Source organism: Pan paniscus, chromosome 17, assembly GCF_029289425.2.
Source record: "Pan paniscus chromosome 17, NHGRI_mPanPan1-v2.0_pri, whole genome shotgun sequence".
Lineage (NCBI taxonomy): Eukaryota > Metazoa > Chordata > Mammalia > Primates > Hominidae > Pan > Pan paniscus.
Window position 1 is genome coordinate 80091084 of NC_073266.2, and position 17100 is coordinate 80108183.

The window sequence follows — 17100 nt, forward strand, 5'->3', positions numbered from 1 at the left end:
TTTTTTAAAATAGTGTTGTTATTTTTAGATGTGAATTTGGACATTGGCTCTGGACATGACACATGTGGAGAAACATCTTCGGAGAGTTACAGTTCTCCATCTAGTCCCCGACATGATGGAAGAGAAAGTTTTGAAAGTGAAGAAGAGAAAGACAGAGGTTTGCTCTTTGAAGTGGGAGTATTGTTGGCATGGCAGGGGTGGGGAATTGGTGGGAAATGTGTGTTGTTTCTTCATGTCAAAGTCAAACAAGGAATTTTATGATCATATAAATGCCATTAACTGATTTTAAATGTAAAGTCATTATAAAGGATGTCGTATAGATCATTGCCTTAGAAATTCCTAACAATGTTGATTTGATAAACATATTTCACTGCATATGAAGTTAAGTAGGATGAAGACAGGATCATAATGAGGTAGAGTTAGTGTAGAAAGAAGGAAAATGTGTGTTGTTAGATGCATATGTATGTTTATGCTCTTTACATCCTCTCGATTGATTGACCCTTTTATCATTTTGGGATATCCTTCTTTGTCTGTAGTAACAATTTTTGTCTTAAAGTCTATTTTGTCTGAGAATAGTATAGTCGGTCCAGCATTCTAGGTACTGCTTGCACAGTATTTTGTTTTCTATCCTTTTACTTTAAACCTATTTGTGTCTTTAAATATAAATTTTTTTGTCTCTTGTTGACAACATATAGTTAGATTATGGTTTTTTATTCATTCTGCCAATCTCTGCTATTTGTCCATTTACATTTAATGTAATTACTAATAAGGTAGGTTTTATGTCTGCCATTTTGTTGTTTTCTCTGTGTATTATGTCTTCAGTTCCTCGTTGCACAGAGGCTTAAAATCAGCCAGCAGTGAGAGCTTAGGGCCTTCTCAGGTCTTCCTTGGAAAGGCATGTAACTATAGGCATGAGCAAAACGTTTTAGGTTCCCAGGAATATATTAAAGCTTTTCAAAGCCTCCTGTAGCCATCTTATTCCCCAGTTTTTCATTTTAAGTTTTCTGGTCAGCCTCTTGTCAGCCCCAGCTAGTAATGCCACCTTGGGCGGCTACATCTTTAAACAGTTGCTTCTGACTAATTATGACAAATGTCCTGCGGGTAAGAGGCTGTAACACAGAGTGAGTGCTAGCTGCCAGACAGTCAAATGGTGACAGTTTGGTGGTGGGGCTTTTGGGGAACTCGAAACCCATACTCCTAATGGCTGCTGGGTTTTGTAGCTACTACTGCGAGAGAGATGGTGTTTGCACTGATTTCAGAAAGTGAGGTACAAGTCATTTACAGGGCTACTTTAGAGCTGTAGAAAGGGGGAGTGGAAATAGGACAAGGGGAAAATGCCTTGAGATTTTCTTTTCTTACAGATTGAGCTGTTTTTCTTGAATAAACACTCGTCAGAGTGCTGTAAGCCTTTAGTTAATTTCCAGAATTTTGAGAAAGTTGGTTATTTGACAGTTTTTGCTAGGGTTTTCATTGCTTTTATGGAAGAGTGGATTATTAGAGGTCTTACTCTACCATTCTGGTGTGGAGGTGAGATCTCTTTAAAAATGTGTATGTTGAATGAGGATGTCATTCTTTATGCATGATGACAACGTCTGATTGGTAACACCTTGGTTACAAGGTGTACCCATGCTGGTGGGCAGCATCAAGTTACTTCTCATCGTCCACCCACAGATTAAGATCCTTACCACATATTGTTTCAGCCAAGTGTGGTTTCTTCCTGGACAGTCTGCAGCTCTCTGTGACATTAGCTTCTTTCTGTGTTGTGGTATCACGCTATGTCTTAGGGAGCTATGGTATATAGTGTTGCTACATGACATACAATTAAAGTCAGCCTTTACTTTGCAGTTACTTTGTAGTCATACCAAATGTAGCATAGTTACTCTACCACCAATTCTTCTAATCTGAGGCAACACTGTACTTCTGATCTGCAGTTTCCTTGTGAAAGAAAAAAAATGAAAACAACCTCTCACTGAGCTGTTTTGAAACTTAAATGAGAGGATTTTTTTCGTCTTCTTTTTTTAAATTTATGAGACAGGGTCTTGCTGTGTTGCCCAGGCTGGTCTTGAACTCCTGGGCTCAAGTGATCCTCCTGCCTTGGCCTCCCAAAGTGTTGAGATTATAAGCATGAGCCACTGCACCCAGCATTAAATGAGAGGATTTTTATGCCTTACCCAGAATAGACAAACTTTCAGTATGTTTCATTGTACATTTATGCTTGATTCTCTAGGATGAGCAGGTGACTCTGTGGCTCACACTGCAGATTTGGCCCTGTCCGAAGTGTTAGTGTACATCTGTACACTTGGGTAATGACAGCATCCCTCTTCTGCCATCAGATGGCACAAGTTGGAGGCCTGTGTGGAGGAACTTGGCTTTTTTCAAATAGGCTGTTACTAAATATGAAAGAATGGCTTAGGGCTGTCTTCACCCAAAGAAAATATCCATTATGGTAGAGAGTTTTGATCATTTTTAGAATTCTGAGTGGATGAAAAGGCTCCTTTGAAAAGGGCGTGGGTGGCTTTGCTGTTGCTCTCCTGGGTAGTGATGGTATTTCTGTTTGGGGCTTTACACTTACCGAAATCAGTGCACAAAAGGGCGAGACATGTCTCAGCATGTCTAGAGGAGTCTCAGGATGCTTAGAAAACCAACTGGGAACATTAAAAATCATGAGGCCATTTGCTATTTCACATAGAAATTTAATGCACTTCTTCAAAAATGTTTCTGCTTCTTTCAGACTTAACATTTTTATCTTTGTGCACTGGTGTGATGATACAGATAAAATGCCTTCAATAAGTTCGGATTTTGGGATAGTTTTTATTTTGCAAAGTTTAGCAAGAAATACCCCAATTATTAATCTATTAGGGGAAGTTTATGCTAGAACCATTCACTCTTTGAGTTTCTTCTAATATAAATTAAAATCATTGAATTAGTAATACTGTTGATGTTCTGTGTCAGTAAGTAGCTTTCATTTAATCTTTCTTCAGGAAGACGAATTTGTTTTTAGTGTTCTGTTTGAAAACTTTTTGACATCTGAAGCTGAATATAACCAGTTCATACCTTAATGAATACAAATATTTTAAGTACCTAGTACAATTCAGCCTATCCATACAAGCAGAAAGATTTTTAAATAGGCACTACATTTTAATGGAATGGTCTGTGTATACATCAACACAGTGTCTGGGTCTATGATGTTTAAACATTGTGAATCAGATTTTATCCTTGTCCCCTTTATACCAAAAGTCAGGACATCCCCCGAAGGCTAGGTCCACGCTATTTCTGTACACAAGCGTAAGACTGATGCAGGAGTAGTAGCCGATACAGTGTTGTTTGTATTTGCTGTTTTGCTGTTTTGATTTTGGAGAAATTGCCACACTCTCCTATTCCTGTTTCTTGTGTTCTAGCGTGTTTGTTTTATGATTAATAATAGCTTTAAATTTTCTTCCCCCCATTAAAATATTTAGTATTAAGAATATTGATTCCATTCTAGAAAAAAAAAACAACAACAACAAAAGAAAACTCTTCTGTTCCCTGCCTCTAGATATTTGAGTTAAATATTGTCTTGACTGAGCTCCTTGAAATTGTATCATTTATCTGTGACAAATTGAAGAACTTGGGTTGGCAGTGCAGAATAGAAACCAAGTGGATTGCCTGAAGTTTATTAAGGTTAAGAGTGTCTGATGCTCTTCTCAGTACAAAGATGGTGTTACATAAATCTCTTTGTTTTATGCTGTGTTTCATTCAGACTCCAACTAGCCTTTTATGTTTTGTTTTCTGTTTATATCCCCGTATTTTTAAAATAAAGCATTGATCTAATATCGACCCATAGAAAGCTGAAAGTCAAAGGGAGGTCAGCTTGGACAGTCAGGAAACATAGAGGGACACTTTCCAAACTTGAGTTACTTTGAGGTATACTCAATGTTTATTTCTAGCAAGAAAGATGGGAGTTATGCCCGTGTTAATATCTCTTTATGTTTGTTTTCTTTAGACACAGACAGCAATTCTGAGGATTCTGGGAATCCATCAACAACTAGGTTTACAGGTTACGGTTCTGTCAACCAGACTATCACTGTCAAGCCACCTGTTCAAATTGCTTCACTAGGAAATGAGAATGGAAACCTTTTAGAAGATCCCTTAAACTCACCCAAGTATCAACATATTTCTTTTATGCCAACGTTACACTGTGTCATGCACAATGGTGCCCAGAAGTCTGAAGTCGTCGTTCCTGCACCCAAACCCGCTGATGGCAAAACCATAGGGATGCTTGTTCCTAGTCCTGTTGCTATTTCTGCAATAAGGGAGTCCGCAAATTCAACCCCTGTTGGAATACTAGGGCCAACAGCTTCCACTGGAGAATCGGAAAAGCACCTTGAGTTACTGGCTTCCCCTTTACCTATTCCATCAACCTTCCTTCCACACAGTAGTACTCCCGCTTTGCATCTAACAGTTCAGAGGCTAAAGTTGCCACCACCACAGGGATCTTCTGAGAGCTGCACAGTTAACATCCCACAACAACCACCCGGAAGCCTGAGCATCGCATCACCAAACACTGCCTTTATTCCTATCCATAACCCAGGTAGTTTCCCAGGCTCTCCTGTTGCTACCACGGACCCCATCACAAAATCTGCATCCCAAGTGGTAGGACTCAATCAAATGGTGCCTCAAATTGAGGGAAACACAGGGACAGTCCCTCAGCCTACCAATGTGAAGGTAGTTCTTCCAGCAGCTGGCCTCTCAGCTGCTCAGCCACCAGCTTCCTACCCCTTACCAGGCTCTCCCCTTGCTGCCGGCGTGTTACCCAGCCAGAACTCCAGTGTGCTCAGCACAGCAGCAACTTCTCCCCAGCCAGCGAGCGCAGGTATCAGCCAGGCCCAGGCAACTGTTCCTCCTGCAGTTCCTACCCACACCCCAGGCCCTGCCCCGAGCCCAAGCCCTGCCTTGACACACAGTACCGCGCAGAGTGACAGCACCTCTTACATCAGTGCTGTGGGGAACACGAACGCTAATGGGACAGTAGTGCCACCGCAGCAGATGGGCTCAGGTCCTTGTGGTTCTTGTGGGCGAAGGTGCAGCTGTGGGACCAATGGAAACCTTCAGCTAAATAGTTACTATTATCCTAATCCAATGCCTGGACCAATGTACCGAGTCCCTTCATTCTTTACTCTGCCATCCATTTGCAATGGCAGCTACCTCAACCAAGCACATCAGAGCAATGGAAACCAACTTCCTTTTTTTCTGCCTCAGACTCCATATGCAAATGGACTGGTACATGACCCAGTCATGGGGAGCCAAGCCAACTATGGCATGCAGCAGATGGCAGGATTTGGGAGATTCTATCCTGTATATCCAGCACCTAACGTAGTTGCCAACACCAGTGGTTCGGGGCCCAAGAAGAATGGGAATGTCTCATGTTACAATTGTGGTGTAAGCGGACACTATGCACAGGACTGTAAGCAGTCGTCCATGGAGGCCAATCAACAAGGTAATCACAATAACTCCCAGAGGACTTGTTTTTGAGTTCACCCATTTCTCCTTCCTTTCCTTATTGATCATGGGATTCTGTTGTAGCAGAAAGATCTGTTTGTGTTTTCGTTTATGGATATTGTGTTTTCAGTGACAGATCATAAAATGCAACTGGAAAAACAGTGTAGACCCAGGTCACACAGAGCACAAGGAAGTTCAGAGGAATTCAGTTTCCAATTAAGGAATAAACTCTAAAGGCCCTTTTGAAGGAGTGTGATGGGAATTTGCATTCTGTAATGTTAAATCTCTTGCTTGCAGCACTTTTTTTTTTAAGCTACAATCCTGTTTCATAGAGTAAGCAAAATTTTTAAATATTGAAAACCTAGGAAGTAATCTAGTTATCTGACGTTAGGTTTTGAATAACTATTTAGTATATCTGCATAACCAGCTGCCTCATGCCTGTTTCCCCATGCTACCCTTTTCCTTCCCAGCAAATGTTTAAAAAAAAAAAAGGTCCAAGATTCTATTGCATTAATACAGGAACAAAATAGTTCAGTACTATTTTGATTTGAGAGTAAAGGAATTTGAACAAAGTTTAATATTACTACCACCAGAAAGAAGAAAATGGTCTTACCTATGTTTGAGTAAGATACCAAATTTTATGTCAACTTCAGACTGTTATTTTCACTTGCATTTGGCCTTTGTCGTTTTGCCAAATCTTACCCAGAAACAAAAAAAGTCTTAAATTGGGAATATATTTACTTCGCAGTCTTAAAGAAAGATCAAGTTTGATAGCTTTTAGATTGAGTTCAAAGCACAAACTTTACATTGCTTTTTAAAGTGAGCGGATTGGCCATTTGGAGTGGCACTAGAGCTGACGAAGGTGCCTTGTGGAGAGCATGCCCGTGTGATAGCTTGTACGTAGTGGTTTGTGATGACGTTTCCTTGTAAGCGGTGACTTAGTTCTGTCTTTCCCATTTTAGGCACTTACAGACTGAGATACGCACCTCCCCTCCCCCCTTCTAATGATACGTTGGATTCTGCAGACTGAAACGAGTAAAGCTTGCCTACTTAATACACTCAAGTGTGGGGAGTCATGGGGTGTGGAGGGGAGGAAAGGAAAGGTATTTTGTTTCTTTGTCTATACATTTCCTAGATTTCTATGCAGTTGGGATTTTTCATTTCTCTTGTACCAATGTCCAAAACAAGAAAGAATGCAATGCTTTTGAGCCTCTGGTCTCCTGGTTCAACAACAGGCTTATATGTATGATACATGTAATTTAAACCTTCAGACAAACTTAAATGTTGGTGCGTGCTTTTTTTTTTTTTACACTGAATACTTGCTGTGTGCAATGTTTACTGAATCTTTAAAACTGTGTATTTGACCTTTTTTTACAACACTGGTGACAGTCATATGGTTTTGGAAAAAAAAGAAATTTTGCTTCTTCCCAGCTTTTCTCACTTTCACCCTAAATGACACTTCCTCCCCAGCCAGCCTCACTCTGTCTCCGGCCCGCAGCAGGAGCAGCCAGCAGTGCATTCACCCCACTTTTGTAAACTGCTCTGCATATAAACCAAGGGCAGAATGTTTCACCCTGATCTTATGGGAGGAATCAAACTCCCAAAATAGTGTGTATATATGTAATAAACAGCGTCACGTAAATACATATATGCAGTGCTTGTTGTCCAAATAAAAATGAAAATAAGTGGAAGAGAGAGGAAGAAGTCAAACCATATGAAACTGAAAAAATATGACGTATGAAATGGACAAAAAGCTTTTTCTGAAACCAACTTTTTACTTCCATCATCCTTTTTTAGCCTGTTGCTTCAGAGAGACACAAAGTGAACACACTGGTGTGAATGTCGCTCTCTGTGTGCTTGTGTTTGTAATGAAAGTCTACAGCCAATTTTACTTGTCTACCACCGTGTTGTGCTCAAAGAGACACTACTTGAGTAAAGATTTCTTCTTTCCCTGTACCAACTGTTACAGTGTTACGTTGTGTTTAAAATGTGTATGGTTTATTGCAATCTGAACAGAGCTATGGGTTTCTACCATAAGTCAGGTTATTTGTTCCCTAACCTGTCTCTCGTAGCAAAGTCACTTTTATAACAGTTTACCACTATGCTTGATTATAATGTGAAAGGCTGAATTCTGAGTGTGTTAAGATGGTATTAATCATGTCGGTGTCATGTCACTAAGTTTAATGCTGCTGTTTTTAAAAAAAAAAAAAAAAGTTTTTTTAAAAAGCCAATCTATGTACTAAATTGCTTCCAGGTAATTTTTGATTTCCTAAAGTGCACTGAGGTTATCTGGAAGATTGGGTGTATTTTTTGGTGACTGCTGCATTCATCAGCAATGAACAGTTTCCACTGTATAGTCCTAGGGGTCAGGGGGTGGGGGTTTCATTTTCCATTCCTCAGCACAGAGCAGAAATGATAGATTTTTATTGTGTGGAGTAACATTGGTATGCAGCAGAGGAACGTAAACATTTGGTCTTGGTTCAGAAGCCTAACAGATTGCTAGACAAGAGAAAAAACTTGAAGAAAAAAGAAGCTTAATTTCATGCTTCATAAGTAGCATTTATATTTATAGCACCAATGTACATTTTGAAACTTTCTTTCAGGGGTGGGAGTTACGGGGAAGGGGTGGGTGTGAAGGGGTAGATGAAAGCTTTAATTTAGAAAGAAAGTTCGAGTAAAGGAAATTATTTTGATTAAATATATTTTATTTGATCTGGGTATTTTTGGACCACATTATTAAATTAATTGTTAAGCTGCAGTTGAGTTGTTCAAGTGAGAGTTTTGATAAGCCACGTATGGGCCGCATTGTGAATCACTTGCCAGTTGTACTTTATGGAGCTTATTTTATGATTTAAAATACTGTACTGTACATAGGAGGTATGTTACCTTCTCCTTATTTGTATGTTTACCATATACTTTGATATTTGAAATGTTATGTACTGGAAAGGCCACTTATATTTCTAGAACAGATTGGATTTTATGCAACCTTTTTTCCTTGAATTAACAGCAATAAAAAAATGAAAAACAGCTTAAGAATTGTGCCTCATTGTAAATTTTGTAAAAGTGGAGATAGGACATCATACATGGCGATTTTTTTAAAGTTTTATTTAGGTATGTAATTATTTTGGGGTTAAGGATCAATCCATTTCCCTGCAGGGTCGGCAGTGAATCCCAAAGTTATTTACCATCTGGATGCTCCTCAGTTCTTCCCCCAAATAACTTTTTTGTTTTTGAGACGGGGTCTTGCTCTGTCGCCCAGGTTGGAGTGCAGTGGCGCGATCTCAGCTCACTGCAACCTCTGCCTCCCTGGATTCAAGCGATTCTCCTGCCTCAGCCTCCTGAGTAGCTGGGATTACAGGTGTGTACCACGACACCCAGCTAATTTTTGTATTTTTAGTAGAAACGGGGTTTCACCATGTTGGCCAGGCTGGTCTTGAACTCCTGACCTCAAGTGATCTGCCTGCCTCTGCCTCCCAAAGTGGTGGGATTACAGGCATGAGCCTCCACGCCCGGCCTCCCAAGTAACTTTATATAGAGGTCATCTGCGTGACCACTAGAGAAAGGGGGACTGCACTCCGTGAGTTTTGAGTACTCGGCTGCGTGCTAAACACTATGGTAGCAATGAGGCAGAGTCCTTGTCAACCTTGAGCTCATATTTCCAGTTTAGGCCTTTACCCACCAAAAGTGTAAAGGACTCATTACTTTATCAACTTTGTTAGTGTGATTTTATTAGCCAGGCCCCTCTCTCAGTATAACGTGTACTATTTTTTATTTCATTGCTTATCTTGGCTGTAATCCAGGCTCAAACTTTTTAAACGGTTGGTAATTTATAAGAGACGATTGGGGGCCTGTGTATGTTGCTCCACGCCGCCCTTGACGCAGTCCCTGTGGCCAGCACCGTCCTGGGCCTTGGCTCTTTGTCAGGAGCCATCTAATGACTGTGCCCTCTGGATCCGGTTGGGTGGGCAGTGAGTTTGAAATGATTATAAATTCCCTGATTGTTTACAGGGCACCAACTTTCGTTTTCAGCCAGCAAATAATGCACCTATAGGTAACGTGTAAATCATGAACCCAGATTCACATTAACTAGCATGTCCCATATCCTTAGCTATCCCTCCCTCCCCTTCCCCCACTACACTAAGGTAACCACTGCTTTAGATTGCGTTAGTCTTTTTTTTTTGTGAGACATGCTTTCACTCTTGCTGCCCAGGCTGGAGTGCAATGGTGCAATCTTGACTCACTGGAACCTCCACCTCCCGGGTTCAAGCGATTCTCCTGCCTCAGCCTCCAAAGTAGCTGGGATTACAGGCGTCCACCACCATGCCCAGCCAATTTTTTTTTTTTTTGGTACTTTTAGTAGAGAAGGGGTTTCACTGTGTTGGCCAGGCTGGTCTCGAACTCCTGACCTCAGGTGATCCACCCGCCTCGGCCTCCCAAAGTGCTGGGATTACAGGCGTTAGTCACTGCGCCCGCCCTTCTGTTAGTCTTGTTTATTTCCCCACACACTGCTCCTAAATATACAGTTTCTTTTTGCTTTTCTTGAGCTTTATAAGGGTATCCTTTTGTGCCTAGCCTTCTGTGCCTGGCTCTGTTCATGTGATTTTATGGTCTTGATGTTGTGTTCTTATATTTATTCATTTTCCCTACCTTATGATAGTCTCATTGTGGGGAAGAATACAGATAATTTCTCCATTCTGTCAATGGACATCTGGGTGGTTTTAATTTTTTTTCTGTTACAAACAAGCCTGCTGGGAACATTGTTGTCCCTGGTTCGTGTGTACATGAGTCCTCTAGGGCGGCAAGCTGGGAGTGCAGCGGCTGGGTTGTAGGACATGTAAGCAGTTTGCTAAGATTTGCAGTATTGTTTTCCAAGTGATTTACACTCACACCAGCAATGTAGTAGGGAACCCTGAATGGGTATCTAGACCCCCTCCCGAGATGGTGTCACAGTGCTGTGGAAGGCGAGGTGGACCTCTCCCGAGATGGTGTCACAGTGCTGTGGAAGGCCAGGTGGACCCCTCCCGAGATGGTGTCACAGTGCTGTGGAAGGTGAGGTGGACCCCTCCTGAGATGGTGTCACAGTGCTGTGGAAGGCCAGGTGGACCCCTCCCGAGATGGTGTCACAGCGCTGTGGAAGGCCAGGTGGACCCCTCCCGAGATGGTGTCACAGTGCTGTGGAAGGCCAGGTGGACTCCTCCTGAGATGGTGTCACAGTGCTGTGGAAGGCCAGGTGGACCCCTCCCGAGATGGTGTCACAGTGCTATAGAAGGCGAGGTGGACCCCTCCTGAGATGGTGTCACAGCGCTGTGGAAGACCAGGTGGACCCCTTCTGAGATGGTGTCACAGTGCTGTGGAAGGCGAGGTGGACCCCTCCCGAGATGGTGTCACAGCGCTGTGGAAGGCCAGGTGGACTCCTCCCGAGATGGTGTCACAGTGCTGTGGAAGGCCAGGTGGACCCCTCCCGAGATGGTGTCACAGTGCTGTGGAAGACCAGGTGGACCCCTCCCGAGATGGTGTCACAGTGCTGTGGAAGGCCAGGTGGGGGAATGCATGTGCAGCCTAGGTCTTTGCATCTAGAAAGAGCCCCAGGGTGGAGAGTCACCTTGGGGAAGGGGACGCAGGCTGGGCAGGAACAAAAACAGCAGTGTGTGGTTGGGGATGTGGGGGAAGGAGATACAGCCATAGTAAAGGGAAAATTATAAAAGAGTTTCAAGATTTGTGGGTACAGTAGATAAAATGGGATCAGACTGGAGAATTTGGAGTTGGTTGAATGAAAAATGGGAAGTTTCCAAGTTTTGAATAGAGGGAAAACACATTGACAGTGGTATTTGAGGAAATCCTCAGGTGGTTAAGGAAAGAGAGCCTGGAGGTTGAAAGACGGGTTAGGCATGGCCAGGAGGGCCGAGACTAAGGTGTTGGCCATGGGAAGGCCCATTTAGAAAGGGATGGAAGAGACAGGTAGAAGGAACCTTGATGCTCTGAACTTTATTTTCCCTAGATGTAAAATGAGAATTGCTCTTTTAAATTACGGTTCAGTGGCCGGGCACAGTGGCTCACTCCTGTAATCACAACACTTTGGGAGGCCAAGGCGGGTGGATTACTTGAGGTCAGAAGTTTGAGACCAGCGTGACCAACATGGTGAAACCCCGAATCTACCAAAAACACAAAAACTTAGCCGGGCATGGTGGTGTGTGCCTGTAATCCCAGCTACTCAGGAAGCTGAGGCAGGAGAACCGCTTGAACCTGGGAGGCGGAGGTTGCAGTGAGTTGTAGTCACACCACTGCACTACAGCCTGGGTGACAGTGAGACTTCATCTCAAATAGATAAATAATGGCTCTGAAGGTTAAATAATCTATGGGAAAGGTCCAACATAATGAAATAGCACTGAGAAGCCGCTCAAATTCTAGTTGAATTCAATTTTGATGAACAGGGAGATGGTAATACTATTTTAAGAGACAGGGCCAGGCACACTGGCTCACACCTGTAATCCCAACACTGGGAGGCCAAGGCCTTGGGCAGATCACTTGAGCCCAAGAATTCAGGAGCAGCCTGGGCAACATGATGAAACCCCATCTCTACAAAAAATACAAAAATTAGCTGGTCCTGGTGGTCTATGCCTGTAGTCCCAGCTACTCGGGAGGCTGAGGCAGGAGGATCACTTGAGTCCAGCAGGCAGAGGCTTCAGTGAGCCCAGATCATGCCACTGCACTCCAGCCTAGGTGACAGAGTGAGACCGTGTCTTTTTTTTTTTAATAAAAGGGAAGATGTGGACGAGAACAGGTTTGGGTAGGAGTGATGGCAGTGATTCTTTGGTTGGTGAGGAACCTAGCAAACATAGCTCTTCATTAGACTAAGATTAGTTAATTTTGCTCTATGCACTGATGAACGATATAGAAGCTATTCCTTACCCTCGCAGATTAAACCTAGTTGGAAAGCTTGCCAGTTAATGGTATGTATGGACTGTACAGACATGCCAAGTCATACGGTCATGATTATTCAGTACCAAAGTAAAAGTTCATGGCAAGGCAAATCTACATTTAATTTTTTATGTAAGCACTAAGAATCAAATTTTTCTGAAAAGGTTCCAAAGAGATGAGAAAGCACAGTGTAAAATACCTGTTTTCTTAACAGCACCTAGTACTTAACAGCACCATCCATTTGAGCTTGGAAGACATCTTTTTCACTTCTCCATACTGATTGCAGAAGCATTCTAAGGTTAAGGCAGTGAAACCATATGGAGGCAAGCTGTGACAATAGTTCCACCCCATGACACTCCCATAATCTTAAAAGAATAAAAAAATACTGACCCTCCATCCAACCCCACCCCACCAAGAGGGAGGGCTCATTGATTTCCAGAGCAGTGAGTTTCGAGGTGTGAGATATGAAGTAAAGAAATGGGGTCCCTGCCTGGAAACGTGGTCACGACATCTCTACATCTTCCTCTCTTTAGGGGAGGAGACCAGCTCTTAAAGGATGAGGGGCTCTGGGGTCCCAGGGCGGAGAGGCAGGTGTCAGCTCGGGATGGAGGGAATGTTTTAACTGGAGTGCCCTCGCCCCTTCAGATGACCCTGTGCAGAGAGAGGACAGGCCAGGGCGGGCAACCTTGTCTTTCTCTGGATGCTCATTAACATATTGGTTTGCTCAGGTTGGATTCCTAGGGTCAGAATAACATCATATTTGATGTTACCGCTGCTTACAGATATAGCTATTGTGCTTGTCCATGCAAAATTTCCCTAATTCCTAAACGCTGTCCTCTGTTGAAAAATGTAAGCCACCTGAATTGGAACATGGGTACACATCACCTGAGTTCTGTGTGTGTATGCAAATGTTTATCAATTGTGGAAGCTTTGGAATTGGGGGCGGTTTGGGGCTTCCTCTTGTCTGTTCTGTAATGGGGGCACATCACACGTGTGGGGACCGGAGACCCTTCACGCAGTCACCTCCGCCTGCAGAGAATGCGGGCCTTGGTCAGCAGAAGCTCTCAATCCCATGATCCGGTTTTGCTCTCTGAAATTTGGCGGTGGGAGTTGTGGTGAGGTGGGGGGTTGGGTGGTTCTTCATTGTTTTTCTTTTTCCTCTTGCAGTTCCAATTTGAGCCGCTGTGAAAAAGGCCTCCACCAGCCTCTCAGCAGAAGAGATTGCTCATTGGAACGCAATGCCACCTGGTGGGGGACGAGGACAGTGCGAGCAAGCAGATGTTATTTCCTACTGACCTAATTTAGAGAACATTAAACGTAAGAGAGGGAACATTTGGGGTTGGAAGCCTGTGCCCAAAACCTTAGAGAATGCAGGCAGCTGGCCATAAAAGCAGCTTGAGCAAACCCCTCATTCAGCCGTTGAAATCTGTGTGTGAACACTTTAAAGGTTTCCTCTGCGCTTTTCCTGTGTGCGTTTGCTCATCACAGCTGTGAAGTGGGGTGGGAATGTTTCCCCTCGTTTTCTAGGAGAGAAATTTTGGGTTCAGTGAGACGAAGTGCTGCAGACAGGCCCATGGTGACGCTCAGGCCTCCGCTTGAAGTTGGTGCTCACTTCCTGGCACCACTTCCTGCCCCCACCAGTGCTTCTGGCAGAGCCCAGGGCAGTGGCTTTATGGAACTGTGTAAGGTGATAGGAATCCACAGGCGGAATGGCCGTGTGGCCTCTGGACTGAGGAGGGCTGGACCAGGTTGTGGGCATGCCTGGAACATACGCCACATCCTATCCCATAGCGAGGCCTCTTCCTTGTGGCTCTCGAAGGATTTGAGGACGTGGGAGGGTGAAATGTTTCCAGAGAAATATCCAGGACTTTTAGAACTAGGCTTTCAAAAGCATTTGCCTGTCAGATAAATTCAAGTGGCATCAATGCAGATTTTAAATGTGTACAGATATCCCCACTCGCACGCTGAGTTGTGCTTCACACAAGTTTTGCGCACGGAGTATTCCATTAAATCTAATGAAGCAGTGGGGCAAGGAGAAAGGAGAGGTGACTGCTGATGTTTTTAAAGCTCTGACAGTCACATATAGATTGTCCCAGGTACCCCTTCTGCCTGCTGCCCCCAAGACACTCCAAAGGCAAAGATGGATGGTGACAAAGTAACCTTCATGCAGAAACAAGAACAGTCACCCCCCATAACAAGCCCTGCTGAAGGTTAAGAATGCCACCAGGCTGCCTGGCAGTTACTGAGTGCTTATTCCTGCTAGCCTATTGGAGTCACGTCATATTTGTTACATGGTAACTTAATTGTGCCTTCCACGCCTTCACAAAATCAGTTGTACAAGAGAAGGCACCCACCACAGTCCATGTGACCTTTCTCGGTCTGATTTACATAGTGGGGATGATGACACTCGCGTTGTAGAGTAGTTGCACGATTAAACCTGGCAAACAGAAATAAAGCACTCAATGTCTGACACATAGTGGACTTTCAAGAAGTTTGTCATGCAGGGGACACTTGAATGCCCAGTATGGGCCAGACAGCATCAGCTCATTTCAGCTCCCACAGCCCTGTGAGGGAGGAACTCTGCCCTGTTTTACAGTTAGGGAAATTGAGGCACAAAGGCTAAGAAGTCGATATCCAAGGGCACAGAATGATTGGGTGACAGTGAGCCCAGGCAGTGTGACAACAAGGTTGCTGCCCCACGCCACCTCTGTCTTTCGTGGGTATGTCGGTGTGAGGTGTAGGCAGCCCTGCACTGGCATTCAGCAGGCAGGACTCCCGGGCAGGCTCTTCTGCGAACACTCATGGGCCACCAGCCCTTTCTGGAGCTTGCCTTTTTTTTTTTTACCTGAAAGCTACGTGAATCGTTGGTAAATTGGTGTAAAAATGGAACTGAGTCATCTCAAAAGTTCCTTTCAGTTCTAAAATTCTGTGAATTGAAGCCTACTTTTTCACCTTAAATGATTTATTGGGTGTACAGTTCTTTACGCTTTCTGATTGAACTGATTTGAAGTTCTTATTTCGTGTGTTGGGGAACACACCCCCAACCCGTCACAGCGTGACCGTGGGTGGGAGACCGACGTTAGGCTGGCCAGTCACTAGGGGGCAGCATCAGCACGGGGCTGGCTGTCCCTGGCCTTAGGGAGCAGTTTCTGCCCCTCCTGCTCCGTCAGAAAGTCTCGGACTCCTCTCTGCTTGCATGTGTAAAGTTTTCATTTTCAGGGGCCTTTTAGTCAAAAAAATAAAGCTGTATGACTTAGTGCTGAAGGATATGAATTAGGCGTAGCTCTTGGGTTGGCAGCATAAACCAAGGGGCATCAACCCACCACCGACAAGCTAAGAATGGTTTTTACATCTTTAAATGGTTGAAAAAGGAAAAAGAATGTTTAGTGACACGTGAAAAATACATGAAATTCAAATTTCAATGTCTACAAATAAAGTGCATTAGCACACGGTCCTCTTGCTTCTCTATGTGTTGTCTGTGGGTGCTTTGTCTTATCCCAGCAAAGTGGAATAACTGGGACGGAGATGCTATGGCCCTCGAAGCCTACAATATTTACCGTCTGTCCCTTACAGGAAAAGCTTGCCATAATCAGCCTTATCTGAAGAAAGATGCACTTCGCATTATCTTGAAGGTCCTGATTTTCTGGGAGGAGGGGCTTGTGCCCTCCTTTTCGGGCTCTGCTTTCTTGGCACAGTCAGTAGTTTCTGGCGCTTAAGAAGGCACAGACGCTAAGTGGGTGAAGTGAGCCCAGGCAGTGCGCGGCACTGAGCGGTTAGGAAGTTGCTGGTTCTTAGGCACAGTCATTCAGCAAACCTTGGCTGGGAGCTCAGCCTAGCGAGGGGCATCCTAGCACCTTAAAAGATCAGAAAGAATGGGGAGGGGAATGAGGGAAGGACTTTCAAAGGGCGTGTTTTAGTTGAGCCAAGAAGGAAGAAGTGAGCTTTTCCTTAGTGAAGAGGTGAGAGATGGCAAAGGAAACAGCATCGCCCAAGGTGCTTCTGGGAAGAGTAGCTAATGGAGAGTGCGCTGGGTGGGGGAATGAAAGACTCCAGGTCCTGCTGCAGGAGCTGGGAGGCGGGGTGGTCCAGAGACAGGCAGGGGCAGGCAGGGGCTGCAGGCACCCGCTTCACCGCGGGAGGGAGCCAGGAGAAGTGGGTCCCAGAGGAAAATCTTCCTGTACACGGGCTGCATTAGTGGTACCCGAGGGCATCTGGAAGACCGTGGTTCTCCTTGCAACAGTCACCTAATGGCCTTCAGTGAAAAGACAGACTCCTTGACTCTCCCTTTCCCCAAACACATTCCTACAGAGTGGAAGTTTCCAGAGAAAACAGCCATCAAAGAAGGTTGAGAGTGAGAATTAAGAGACACTGGAGAAGATCAAGAGAATGTGCCCTGAAGACAACAACAAAAATCAATAAAAGATTTCAAGAATGAAATGGCTGTTGTGGTCTCGTGCAGTAGAGATAAGGAATTATTCCACGGGGTCACTAAAGCTAAGAAGACGGGTGCTGGGGGATGGGGGCAGCAGGGGAAGGGATGAGGGCAGGGCTGGAGGAAGACGCCTAGGCAGATGGGAGCTGTGAAGGTGGAGTCGCCCATTGTACTTGGGGCGGGCGGAGGGTGGCCTGTTGGTGTCCTTTATCCTGGTGACATGGCGGAGGCAGGCACTGAGGAGAGGGACCAACGTCTGGAGCTGCTGCTTG

The 17100-nt window shown here is 44.3% G+C and overlaps 1 protein-coding gene across 5 annotated transcripts in view; it reads left to right on the plus strand.

The window, feature by feature from the left end:
- ZCCHC2 (zinc finger CCHC-type containing 2) overlaps positions 1–16826 on the plus strand; it is a 63464-nt gene extending 46638 nt beyond the window's left edge. For 3 of the 5 annotated variants that reach the window (XM_014342356.4, XM_034943911.3, XM_014342357.5), the window contains 3 exons: positions 29–157; positions 3983–5476; positions 6441–8511. In XM_014342356.4, the coding sequence (XP_014197842.2) occupies positions 29–157; positions 3983–5476; positions 6441–6508 (1691 nt within the window). In that variant the 3' untranslated portion in view covers positions 6509–8511. Of the gene's footprint in view, positions 1–28; positions 158–3982; positions 5477–6440; positions 8512–13563; positions 15640–16704 lie in introns of those variants that run through there. The other 2 variants (XR_008621840.1, XR_008621839.1) reach the window with 2 other exon arrangements.
- Positions 16827–17100: the final 274 nt, after the last annotated feature.